At 40.6% G+C, this 13,771-nt stretch overlaps 1 protein-coding gene across 50 annotated transcripts in view; it reads left to right on the top strand.

Moving 5' to 3' along the window:
- The window catches only part of SH3D19 (SH3 domain containing 19), a 196,931-nt gene that overhangs the window by 173,489 nt on the left and 9,671 nt on the right, over positions 1–13,771 (top strand). For all 50 annotated transcript variants that reach the window (XR_014069341.1, XR_014069340.1, XR_014069342.1 and 47 more), the window contains 8 exons: positions 22–83; positions 1,233–1,497; positions 4,000–4,068; positions 4,238–4,378; positions 7,852–7,924; positions 8,895–9,025; positions 11,167–11,222; positions 13,444–13,646. Coding sequence is in view for 46 of the 50 variants with exons in the window: in XM_081543972.1 (XP_081400098.1) it covers positions 22–83; positions 1,233–1,497; positions 4,000–4,068; positions 4,238–4,378; positions 7,852–7,924; positions 8,895–9,025; positions 11,167–11,222; positions 13,444–13,646 (1,000 nt within the window). In the remaining 4 variants the exon portion in view is untranslated. The remainder of the gene's footprint in view (positions 1–21; positions 84–1,232; positions 1,498–3,999; positions 4,069–4,237; positions 4,379–7,851; positions 7,925–8,894; positions 9,026–11,166; positions 11,223–13,443; positions 13,647–13,771) is intronic.

Below are 13,771 nucleotides of genomic sequence, written 5' to 3'. Positions count from 1 at the left end.
AGCATTCTCTGATTCTTTCAGGAATCTGACATCGCTGGTCAATCAGGAGGTTCTGTGCGAGGACCCCCAAGGTTGCCACCCAGGTAGGTAAGCGTGGGAAAACCTCTAAAAAGTCAATTAAAGAAAATCTAATGACTCCGAGACCAGACTTTCTTTTCTATGTTGTTGGCCTTCTATCTTTTCTTAGAAATAACTCACAAATTTACCCAGGCCACTAGCCTACGGTCTGTTTCTGACAGCAGGTTGTAGGAATCTCTGTTTCTTGTTTAACACAATCTAAAAACTCACAGAGCACACACACGAATCTCTATTGTTGTTGTTCAGTTGCTAAGTTGTGTCCGACTCTTTGTGACCCCATGGACTGCAGCACGCCAGGCCTCCCTGTCCTTCACCATCTCCTGGAGTTTGCTCAAACTCAAGTCCATTGAGTTGGTGTTGCTGTCCTATTTTCAGAACTAGCTTTCTTTGTTTTAATCTAAATTAGAGGTTTAATCGGAGAAGGCAATGGCACCCCACTCCAGTACTCTTGCCTGGAAAATCCCATGGGTGGAGGAGCCTGGTAGGCTGCAGACCCATGGAGTCGCTAGGAGTCGGACATGACTGAGCGACTTCACTTTCACTTTTCCCTTTCATGCACTGGAGAAGGAAGTGGCAACCCACTCCAGTATTCTTGCCTGGAGAATCCCAGGGACGGCGGAGCCTGGTGGGCTGCCGTCTATGGGGTCGCACAGAGTCGGACACGACTGAAGCGACTTAGCAGTAGCAGTAGCAATAGCAGTAGAGTTTTAATAATGATTCCTAGAACATGAACATTAGAGTTTGTTTTTCCCTTCCTAATCATCTAGAAGACCCCATCACATCTACATGCTATCTTATTATAAGCTTTTCATCTCAGGCTTTGGTAGAAAGTGCTTAGTTTTCTGAAACAGTCATGGTGTATTTAAGAGCAAATGGGGCCTTGGAGAGCTCATGATAGTAAATGCTTGTTTGTCTTGAACTAATGAATCTCTAGTGCAAGATAAGAGGAAGCTGGGACACCATGGCATTTCTTCTAATAATATAATGTTTAACGCAGCAGTCATTTGCTGAAAAATAGCATGCCCTGCATGTTTCAGTAGATGGTGTTACATTAGCAGAAAGCTCTGTGTGTGTGTGTGTGTGTGTGTAAAAAGGACAAAGCAGAACCTACTATCGATCAAACACTGACTCACAGCTGCCACATTGAATTTCAGGCCTGTAAATGGAAAAGTCCTACCGGCTCGGCAGCCTCCTCCCAAGGGGGCTCCTGAGAGACCACCTCCCCCTAAACTTCCAGCAACCAGAACATCAAATAAAAAGCTGCCTTTTAATCGGTCTTCTTCTGACATGGATCTTCAGAAAAAACCAAGTAACTCGGCACCTGGACTCTCAAAAGCCAAGAGTCAAGTCTTTAAAAATCAAGATCCAGTACTGCCCCCGCGCCCCAAACCAGGACACCCTCTCTACAGGAAGTATATGGTAAATGTAGCTTTTAAAAATATTTTTGGTCCAGAGGTTTGTCCTAAAGTATATATAAGACTCCTGTTCCTTAGAAAAAATTGGTGAGACAAATGTGTAATTGCCCCTTGACGCTAGAGTGCTTTAGACAAGTAGGCTGTGATAAAACCTAAGTCTTTAAAGCACAGTTTCATTATTAGGAGAAACATAGGAAAAGTAAGCAGGGCAGACAGGGGTTGCAACCTGCTGTCTGGCTTGACCAAACAGAAACTCTGAAAAACCTGACCCAGTAGGTTATACTGATGGGAGTATCTGACAGATATTATATTCACATCTCAGTATAGTTTATATCTTATATCTGCCTTGCCTACAGAGTAAAATTTGAAGTGAAGTGGAAAGAAAGTTCTTATTAAAATGGTTTTTCCCTCATTTTCCACTTTCTTGATTATCATAGTCCATTTAATAGCTACCAGTTAGAAGTTTTCATCAATAATCAAGGTGGTTGAGATATTAATTTTGTTCTCGTTGAATGTTTTTCTTATCCTGTGACCTTAAGCCTTTGTCTTTGGAGTTGAGGTGTTCTCTCTACTTTGGTCAGGTTAACCTGATGAAATCTAGAGCATATTAAAATGATAAGGAGCAGGAGTGTTGGCGCTTTTTAAACAATTGTAAAACAGTAGCTTTTAACAAGAACAGCATTTATTCATTTCATGTTGTTCTACAGTTCCATCACTGAGCTGGAAATTGTTTTCATTTTAAACCATTTAGGATTTTTTTCCCTCTTCTTAAGGGAACGATATAGACAGATAAGAAGGAGGTAGGATATTCCTATATATTCATATTCATTTAAACTGATAAAATTTTAATTGGGATAGGTTACTTAAAAATAATAAAAGCAGCAGCTGATGTGTTGAATACTCATGAGTCAGGCATTATTTGAGGCACTTTATATATATATTAAACAACTATTTGTTCCTCACATCAACCCTGTGAAGTGGATACTATTATTATTTCTATTATGCAGATGAAGAAAATAATACTCAGAGAGATTAAATAGCCTGTCCAAGATCACAAAGCCAGTAATGGTGGAGCCAAGATTTGAACACAGATTGACTGGGTCTAAGCCCATGCTCTTTACCGTTACACCATACTAAGGAAATAGTGTTACAGGACTTCCCTGGTGTCCAGTGTTAGGACTACATGCTTCCACTGCAAGGGGCGCCAGAGAAGGCAATGGCAACCCACTCCAGTGTTCTTGCCTGGAGAATCCCAGGGACGGGGGAGCCTGGTGGGCTGCCGTCTATGGGGCCGCACAGAGTCGGACACGACTGAAGTGACTTAGCAGCAGCAAGGGGCTCGGTTTCAATCCCCGGTTGGGTAACTAAGCTCTCACAAAGCCCAGCCTGTGCAGCCAAAAAAAGAGAAAGAAAATCATGTTACTAATTGTAAAGTCTCTAATTACATTGGCTGTTCCATGTTAAGAGCCTCATTGAGGGTATCAGATTTTGCTTATAGGTCTTAGCATAGCTATATAATGTCAATAAAGCATTTGAATAACTTTAAAAGTGAAGTGAAAGTGAAAGTCTCTCAGTCATGTCTAACTCTTTGCAACCCCATGGCTATACAGTCCATGGAATTCTCCAGGCCAGAAAAGTAAAGAAATTAATAAATCAAAATGATGATATATTAGAGTAGTATGTCTCTTTACAAAATAACTGCTTAAACCCCTCATCTGTCCTGTGGCTGCCCCACCATTAAATTGCTCCCCAGGGTCACCTCTGGCACCTTGACGCTCTGACAGAGCTGCTGGAAGCCACCCCATCCTCCCCGCCTCCTAGGGCCGCACCCTTATGCTCTGTGTCTTTGCTCCTGAGTGCAGCCTCCCTTTCCTTGTTGTACACGAGCTTGTGTGATCACATCTCCTGGGTACACCTTTTGTACTGTACAGCCCTCTGACCCATGCTCATCAGCCAGAATTTACCAAGGCAGGGAGCAGAGTCCTCTGGCCAGAATAGGCTACAGACATAAAAGCCATTCTAAGATCAGACAAGGCTGAGTGACTAGGAATGACTGAGGTCAGGCAGCCAAATGGGTTTAAATAGACACTTGGCCCAGAGAGACTGCAGGGAAAGAGACTGAAGGCCGGTAGAAGCAGCCTGTCCAGCCCCACACGGGAGACGCCGGTCCCCCATCAACCCCCTGAACTGCAGGCTGTGAGGTCAGTGCTGGGCATTCACCCTCACGGTGCTCTGGGAACCTGGTGGAGGGGCCTTGTGCTGTGGAGTAGGACTTCCCGGTTGTGACTGTGAAGGGGGACCTTAGGCCACCTTCAGCCCCCGAGGACTCGGCGTGTCCTGAGAAACGGCAGCCCCGCCAACTAGATCCTGAGCTTGAGGCAGCTGAGTGGAGGTTCACCTGCTGGAAGTTGTGCTGCAGGCGCATGTGCCAAATCCCCATATGATTGGCCTCTCAGGACGCAGTTATTTGATTATGAATAATCCTTTATATTGGTTTATGTTCAAGCTGTCTGTGCCTCATGGAATTGCCAATGAAGATGTTGTCCCACAAAACCCTGGAGAACTTTCGTGTAAGGTAAAGTAGAGCTCCTTCTTTACTGACAAATTTTTTTAAAAATTTGCTGGCCTCTGTTACTATTTTACACTTTATTAAATGCTTTAGGCTCCAAAGATTAAAATGTGGAAAAAGTAATAATGTTTTATTAAATAATAATTGCTTCAGAGAGTGGTATTGTACCTTACAGCGTGGGGACGTCCTGGTGATACTGAAGCAGGCAGAAGGTAATTACTTGGAGTGCCGGAAGGGAGACGATGCCGGCAGAGTTCACCTGTCTCAGATGAAGATCATCACGCCACTTGATGAACATCTTAGCAGCAGACCGAACGTGAGGAATTAATACTGTACCATCCTCATATCACACATGGCAGCACATTTCATAGAACTATTAATTATAGCTCATCCTCAGGTTTTTATCAGTACGTTTATTTTAACCAGAGTAAAAATTACAGTAGCGTTTGATTCCATTTTAAGAATAAATTACTTCTAAGAGACTTGCCACTGCCATACTAATCACTTTGATACAGAGAGACTACCATATGGTTTGCCGTCCTCATATCATGCTGACTTACAGCATCCAGGACACTCGGTCATTAATTTTCAACTGTGAGAGCTGTTTACTTTTGAAATAATGTAAATACATTTACCAAAGTACTAGAGAATGGTTTTCTAGCAGAATGGATAATTATTTTAAGGAGGGCCCTGTAAAGGCTGACATTAAAAAACTTCCCTGTAAGATTTAAGATGAGTATAAACCTTGTTTCTCTGATCATAGCTCGTAAAATAATGAAATGAAATGTTACAACACTCTAAAGTCACAATTTAGGGCTAACAAATCTGTGGAGCCTAGGAGAATACAATGATTATTGAAGGTCATTTGTTGAGCGAGAAAAATGCCATTGAACAATTTATAGAGGCATATTTTTTAAAGAGCTTCTTAGGTATCCAGTTAAATTTTCACTATCTGTTATACCGTAATGTAGCAAACATGAAAAATGAGACCTATCAGTCATTTAAGCCAAGTTAAAGTATTTGGCTTATCATTCATCCTAGTTTTCGTAATCTCATCCAGTTCTTCTTGGAAGGCAGTCTATCATTTGAGGTTTGCCAAGAAACTAAAGATTCGAATTGCAGAGAGTAGAGAAGATATGTGTTATGCTGGCTACAGCTGGAATGTTGAAATTTCTGACTTCAGTCCACACGGGAAAAGCTCTTCTGTCGCTCATTTTCTCTTTGTTTTGAGGCAGCATCACCCATCTGTCACTGTTCTTCCTCTCTTTTGGACACATTGGTGGCCAGCCATGGGAATTGTACTGTCAGAAAGCTTTCCTTGATGAAAAATAGAAGCTGAAAAAATTACAAGTTGTACTTTTATACACATTCACGGTTTTGTCACTTGGAACGTTACCTTGCAGAAAGGTGACCACCAATGACCCACAGCTGGTGAAACCTAAGTGGGACCTCTCTTAGGCTCTGGGTCATGGCTAACATTACCCTTTTAGAAAAGTAAAACCTACCTGAAAGCCTAGTGTGAAGGTAAGTATCTCTAAAACTTTGTTACGCTCTCCCCTGCCGTAGTCAACAGGAGACATTGCACATTCTGAGTTGAGGCTGGGCTGTCCTAGCCGAGAGGCAGGGGATCGGCCCTCCCATGGCTCCCGCACAGCTGTGGGCCTCAGCTCCCCCCAACCCCCGGAGGCAGTGATCTGAGCTCTCTGAACCTCATTATTTCAATGTGTGAAATAGATATGATAATCCTCAGAGTTGATCATAGAATTGATTTATCATTATGATTCCATTTATATGAAAGTTCAGAATACATAAATCCAGAAGGTAGATGGGTGGTGGTTGCCCAGGGCTGGGGGAGAGGGAGGGGAGTGATGGCCAGTGGGGTGGGGGGCTTCTGGAGGGAGTGATGAACACGTCCTCAAGTTAGAGCGTGGTGACGCCGCACAATTCTGTGAACATGCTAAACTTAGGTACACTTTAAATGCTTGAATTTTATGGCATGTGCCTTATATCTCAGAGATCCTTAAAAAATTAAATGAGCTAATTAATTTAGGTAATTTAGTACCTATAAGGTGCTTAGTATAGTGACTAGTGCATAGTAGGCAAACAGTGTATATTAACTATTCTTATTACTCATTAGTATTAGCTATTATAGTCAGACTAGAAAGAACTTTGAAATATGTTAGATTTTCCTCCCAGATATCCACTCGAATGGAGTGGTCTTGAGTTGTTCCTGCCCCTGTGGCCAGCCCTGTTCTCCTGCCTTCTCACTCTCCCTCTGCCAGGCCAAGGTGATGAGCAGCATCAGAGGGACAGCGTGCCCAGAAGGCAGGGGAGGCCGAGCGGCCGGCACAGGCTGCCTACTGTCCCACTTCTACCCTCTTTGGCTGCTGGGTAGGCCTTGGTCCATCTGCAGGCCCATGTTTGTGTTTGGTGTTGGGTAGGCCTCTGACTTCACTTTTTCCAGATGTAAAGCCATCTAGCCTAACACCATTTATTGGAGCAGTCATCCCTTTTTCTACAGATGTAAATCAGAAAAAAATGAAAACCACACATATACTAAATTGGGTAAATAGTAATTTTTAAACCCCCTCCAGGCTTAACATATCTCATAGTTCCTTTCCACAATCCCTGAAATTCGCATTATGCCATTTATTTAGGGAAGAGCACTAAGCAGCCTCTAAGGAAATGTTGGTATTGTTTTGGCAAACTGATGCACCAGGCTGCCTTAGCCCTTCCTGCATTATGTTCAGCTGACGTGAGAGAAGGCAGCGTGCCTGCGCAGGTGCCTTACTGTTGGTTCAGAAAAGAGCTGCACAAAGGAGCCGCAGGGCGGACGTGAAGGAAGTGGACCATGACCAGCTGAGCATCGTGGTCAGGAGAGGGGCAGCCCCTGATGGGCAGGAGCCATTGAAGGAGGGCAGAGACGAGAAAGGCACAAAAAATCACTTTCATTTAAGAAAGAAATTAAGTTATAATTCCAAATAATATCCATTAGTCAGATTGGATGATGATGATGATGTGGATAACAACTGCTTGTCATTAGGAAACGGTCACTCTTCAAATTTGACTTCTCCTCTGGCCATTCTAAGCAGCTGGTTAGATGGGTGGAGAATATTGAATTCTCTTTGCTAATTTACTTAGAATTACTATTGAATAAACCATTCAGATTAAATAGAAAATCCAGGCCAGGCATGTGAGGTAGCATTGGCTTTCAAATTAGAGAAGGCATTCAGTTAAGTGGTAATAAATGAAATGGATTTTACTTTTTGTGAATTATACTTTTGTAAAAGTTGTTAGCTCTTTTCATTACAAAAGGCAAGAGTGTCAATTGCAGAACCTCCTTCTTTTTCCATCTTAATGAAGAGAATACTTTTAAGGTCTTGTTCTTAAGGTATAGTCCTGATCACAGTTTATGGAAAAAGTGATCCTTGAAAGGTAAAGAGGTCAAAAATGACTACCTCAGGGTAGAATAGATACTGCTTTAAAAAACAAAAACAACCAACAAAAGCTTAAGTTTAATTTCCTTTTGTTTACTCTCTCAGTTTAAGAAAAATGCTGGAGGGTATCATAATTGAGAGTTATCTCTCTTCTCCTCTGGCAGGGACTCACACCTTTTCCACTTGGTCTTGATTCCTTTGTTTGGCTCAGCTGTGTGGTTTGCACCTTGTACTCCTAATATAATTGTGTCAAGAGGACCTCAATGAGGAAAAAAAGAAAAGGTCTCCGAGTGAGGAATGAATCCAGCATCCATCATGCACACTCCACTTACTGCTGTGTTTGCTCCCGCAGGACCCAGGCTACCCTCAGAAGCCTGTCGACAGTGGTGCCCCTCACGCTGTCGTTCTCCATGATTTCCCAGCAGGTAAGGACATAGATGATAAAGTGGCAGAACCTTAGGATCCAGGACCGGGCATCCTCCCGAGGTTAACCTCTCAAGGACATCTGTCTTCACTTTCTGTACCAATGGAGCCCTGGACTGGACAGGTCATCGTGTCCATCACACTACCTTCAGGAAGAGTTGACTGCACCCAGCCATTCCAGAAAGCTTACCTGCATACCCGTGCTTTTGATACTCCTTTTGAGAGAGAGAGAGGAGGAAAGAGTGTTTCCCTTACACATGAACAAATAGCAAATTGCCTACCAGTTGGAAACTTTTTAACTCTTTCCCAACATAATGATATTAATTCAGATTTAATAAGTGAAGTTCTTTTCTGCTAAAGGTTGTAAAACCAACGCACATAGCTCAGCTATTACTTATGAAATGAAAATACACATTTTTTTAATCAATTTTTAAATACCTTTTATATCCAAGGCTTCAAATAAAATAAATTCCAGATTTATTTATAACCTTTTTTTTTGTCCACTTGTTAGACTGATTTTTATCAGTGTGAGTAAATTTATGTGCTAAAGAGCTGTAGGACTCCCTTAGTATTTTGAGATTGAAATGATTTCTAAGCATGGTTGAGAATCGTGAATATTATACCATGTCTATAAAATTGTTTCATTATTAAAATATGTATTCAGCAGACGTTGATATTGGCACAGGAAGAATCATTGGCAAACACAATGTTTTGTGTGTGTGTGTGTTTTAAGCATTCCCTATCAATCAGTGCCTGGTAAATATATCTCATTTGATCTTAAAAGGGGGAACTCATAATAGCAATATCCAGAAAAATATATATATTTTTAAAGTCAATTCAGTTAGCATAATCTGTTCTCAGAATCAGTAGAACATACTGCCTTGGTGGACAGAACTAAATGCTACGTTGTGCTCTGCTTTAATCAGCTCTGCAACCAGGATAATTGATCATCATTATAATTTTATCGTACAGAGCAAGCTGATGATTTGAGCCTCACTTCTGGAGAAATTGTTTATCTTCTGGAAAAAATAGATACAGATTGGTACAGAGGGAAATGTAGAAACCAGACTGGTGTATTTCCAGCCAACTACGTCAAAGTGATTGTAAGTAGGTTGTGCATGTTGAAATCGGTCATATATTCAGTGGATTCCATGTAATTTACAGTTTGAAAAAAATAACCAGATGCCTAGATTCTTGGCTTCTGGTTCTGTCTCTCCCATTAATTCATTTAGTATTTGAAAAATTCAGAAATATAGGTTTGTTCAACTAGATAGTGGTTAATTATTAATATGTTATGGAGTATTAGAACTTAATGCTTAAATGCCATCTGAAATCCTAAGGTAAAAAGCTACTGCAGGTCCACTGGTGAATCAGCTATTCTTGGAGGGTTGATAAACACTTGAAAGTGTATGTTAATTCTTTGAAACATTCAGCAAACAAGAATTAAGTGATACTAGATTGTCCTATAGGAATGTTTGTTCTCTGAGGTTATGGTACCACTTCTCTTTTTCTTTGGAGTTCATATCGATATTGATTTCTTTCATTCTTTCCATTCCCATTTATTTCCATCTTTAAATATATATATATATATATATATGATTTACTTGATGGTCCAGTGGTTAAGAATCCACCTTGCAATGCAGGGGACAAAGGTTCAGTCCTTGGTCTGGAAAGATCTCAACGCTGTGGGCAACTAAGCCAGTGTGGCGAACTACCAAGGCCAAGCTTGAGAACCCATGTGCCACAACCGCTGAAGCCCATGTGCTAGACCCGGTGCTCTGCAGCAGGAGAAGCCAGCACAGTGAGGATCCGTGCACCGCAGCTAGAGAAAGCCCGCACAGTGCAAAGACCCAGTACAGCCATAAATAAATAGATTAAAAGATTCTTTAAAAAAATAGATTTGGCAATACTAAAGTACTTTCATTGGAGGGAATGGTTTTTCACATAATAGTTTCAAATCTAACTGGGAAATATTATATTAAAGTGTCAGAATTTTATACATCCTCACAGCCTAACTGGTGAAAGCAGACCCCTATGGCAGAGCCCTGAGTGTTAAGCCTGGATGGCTGAGAAACACAGAGATGAAATAAGACTGCCACGTGAGCATTTATATCAATGGGAAGAGAATGACTCAGTTGCTGATATAACTTATTGATACTAAAAAATATCAATAAAGCTAGCTTAAATAGTTGAGCATTAATGGCTTATTTGAGGAGGGGAAGCAAATGATTTTCCATTACATCAGAAACTTAGCAAACAGACATAACAGATAACCTATATTTTTCAAGTATAAATGAGTTGAGTCTCTTGAATTACAAAATGTGGGTCTTACAAGTTGTCTAGTATATAAATACCCTGATTCTTTGGAGAAATCCAACCACATTCTCTAAATTAATATTAAGAATAATGTTAGTTTTAACGCTCTTTCTCATTTTTCTTCTGCCCAGTGTAGCAGTACTTTAAAAAGCACAATTACCACACTGAAATCAGTCACACTGAATTTGCCACATTATTGGTGTGTTATTTCTAAGCCTGTAAGTTTAAAAAATTGTTTTAAAACTTCAAACTTCTGGAATTCATCAAGAAGGGCACTGATTAATTTAATATAAACCTCAAAGCTTTAAGTAGTTTTCTGACTTAGTGCATTGTGGTCAAATATTTCATCACAACTTAGCTCTACTGAGCCTTGTCGATGAGGTTTTATATAACGTGCTCACCCCTAGACGCTCACTGAGTGCTGAGTCCTCTCTTCCTTCCCTACTTAGAGTGAAGGGGAAAAAATGGCCCAGAATTATGAAAATGGAGAGAATCACAAGTCTGATTAAAAGATTTTATTTGGGATCATGGAAATATTGCAGAATTCTACCAACACTTTGACTAGGTGTCCAGATAGTACCTGATGCCTACCTTCTATGCTAAGCCCTTCTCTCCTGATGTTTTCAACTTAGGGGATATGAGATAGAGAACCCCAGTTAGGGGGGAATGACATAATGTGCTTATTCCAGCAATTAAGAGGAAGATTGATTGGCTATACAAGGAGGGCTACATCACAAGTTACCGAGTTTTTTCAAAACCCAAATTCTGGATTTCATACCTTTTTAACATCTATGGTATGTTTTGCCGATTTAATACCTAGCTAAACTGGTTAACCTCAGTTTTAAATTTCCTAATTACTTAGCCTTAAATTTATCTTTATGAAAATCTGAAATAATACAATTGTTGCCTTGATTTTTGTCTTTACTAGATTGATGTTCCAGGAGGAAATGGGAAAAGGGAATCCATTTCATCTCATTGTGTTAAGTAAGTTTTACTTGTGTTCTTTTGCACGAAATACAAAGGATGTGAGCGTTTATATCATAAAGAATTAACAAGCTTTACCACTTCAGATCCATGATTATTCAGATTTTAAGTGTGTCTTTTAATTATGAGGAAAACAACTTGTTTAAAAATTCTGATGAAATTGCAGCATGCTGATAGTAGCAACTTTCTCTATCAATATAGGGCATATAGACAGCCACAGTCTGTCCTGGTGCTTCCCACAGCCTAACCTTGTCTGAATAGAGAGGTTTCATCATCCATTGCATTTTGTGTTGGCCTTCTGGTATTTATCTACCAACTAATTTCTAGAAAGTTCAAATATTTTTGTCATAGTGTTAGAGAACCACTGACCAAAACCACCTACCTTGACCAGGCATGATGACAACCACTTGAACGAGTTGTCTCACAATAGGAGGTCCCAATAAGAAGCATGAAAACTAACCGGGAGAATTTGGGAGAGGCCAAAAAAAGGAGGAGACACCTGCCCATAATAGGTCTTATAAAACTAACTGGACGAATTTGTGAGGGGCCAAAAGGAGGGAAGAGATGCCAGCCTATAATATGGCCTGCCAACCTCCCAGAATCCTTCCTGCTGAAATCCATCTTGGCTGAGCAATCCACGCGCCACCAGGAAGGACCCAGAGTCAGAATGGTTGCTCGGAGACAACCAGGAGACTAACCCCACTACAATAAAACCTGGGGCTGCCAGCCGTGTGGCAGAGCAGTCCCCCTGGGTTCCCTTACCCTACTGCTCTCCGCCCGGGCACCCTTTTCAAATAAAGGTTCTTGCTTTGTCAGCACGTGTGTCTCCTCAGACAGTTCATTTCAGAGTGTTAGATGAGAGCCCACTCTCTCCTCCAACGATAGAAAATATTTAAACCTAATAGAAATATGAAGTCTACACATCTGCTAGGTATTTTGTATTGTTTTGTTTTTGAGAGGACCTAGAAGAAAGTAAAGGAGGAGTTAATTTGGAGGAGTCTTCTTTTATGTTTGAAGACCTTTCTGTGAATTTATGTATCCTTTTATGCATCACTGTAACTCCTTTGTGATTGAAAACATTGCCGCAATGCAACTTTATATTCCAGTTAAATGAGCAAATTAATAGAATTCAGTACCTCCTGAAGACTGTAAACCTGTCTTTGAATAGGTCAGACATAAGAAGATATGCTCTCTGAGGGCTTCAGAAAATAAATGCAAAGGTTATCACAAATAAGAAAACTTCTGAGGCCGTAATAGTTGAATTCTGTTTCAGGTTCAGCTTTTCTCCTGTTTTTAAGCAGTATTTACTGTGTCAGCAGGTTGAATTTAAAAAATAGGCTTTCATAGCCGTTGATCCATTGACCTGACTTAAATCAGACTTTGATTGCAGCCAGTACCAACCTTTTCTTTTCAGGCAATTGCCTCTCCTTAGTCATTGACATTGAAACTTCCTTTCTGAAGCCTCAAATCGAAGGTTTGGTATTCAATCATGTCTTCTAGGGATGCAATTTCATCTCTGTTTTTATCTTATTATCAGTCAGAATTGCAGATCATTTAAGGATTGTTGCAATTCTCAGAAATGAAGCCTTTTTAAAGGAGATACAAAAATCATTTTAGAACAACAGTGTTAGGTATAAGATTAAATGTTATAATATGCCGAGGGTGTTTTCTTTGAACCTCCTAGTTTTGAAGACCATTCATCTATATACAGAACTCACTGGTTCAACATATCTTAAGCATCTACCCTCCCCAGCTGACGCCCTTGCATTTCTGCCATGGAAGTTTGATGTCTTGCCCTGAGATCCTCAGGGTTAACACTTCTAAACTCAGTGCGTTTATGACTGAGAGGGTTCAGACTCGGCCCTGGATTACTGTGGCCCAGGGATACAAAAGCATGGAGACTGGGGAGATTCTGTCATGAAAAGGTAATCAAAAGATGTGACAATCTAGACCAGCCACCAGCTGCTTACCTGGCATTCTGCATGTACTAGAAACCTTGACTTTAGCCTTTCTGAGTGAAATAGGCTCATATCTACAAAGTAAGGACTGTCATTTAGAAATGTAGCTTACTCTTTTTCATGGAAATTTTAAATTATGCCTAGTATATCTTGTTCCAAAGTAAATACAAAATAAATATTCACTGAAAGATTAAATGAGGCTTTCCAGGCATTTTGAAAGTTAGTACTGCCTAGTTTAACCCACAAATGTGATCTTTCTTCAGAGGCCCAAGGTGTGTGGCTCGATTTGAGTATATTGGAGACCAGAAGGACGAGTTAAGTTTCTCAGAGGGAGAAATTATTATTCTTAAAGAGTACGTGAATGATGAGTGGGCGAGAGGAGAACTTGGAGACAGATCTGGGATCTTCCCCCTTAACTTTGTGGAACTCACTGAGGATCATACCACCTCTGGTACAAATGTTTTAAGTGAGTATAGAGAATATGGTTTTTTATTGTGTACTATCCTAATTCAAATAAACCGCGTAGTAGGTTAATACTTAAGTTGCATAATAACCCATATTGCCATATTTTTTAAGGTAGAAGGAAAAATG

The sequence above is a fragment of the Giraffa tippelskirchi genome, chromosome 11, assembly GCF_054371585.1.
Source record: "Giraffa tippelskirchi isolate mGirTip1 chromosome 11, T2T-mGirTip1v1.2.pri, whole genome shotgun sequence".
NCBI lineage: Eukaryota > Metazoa > Chordata > Mammalia > Artiodactyla > Giraffidae > Giraffa > Giraffa tippelskirchi.
Note: the sequence above shows the minus strand (reverse complement) of the source record. Positions and strands in the feature narration are given on the sequence as shown.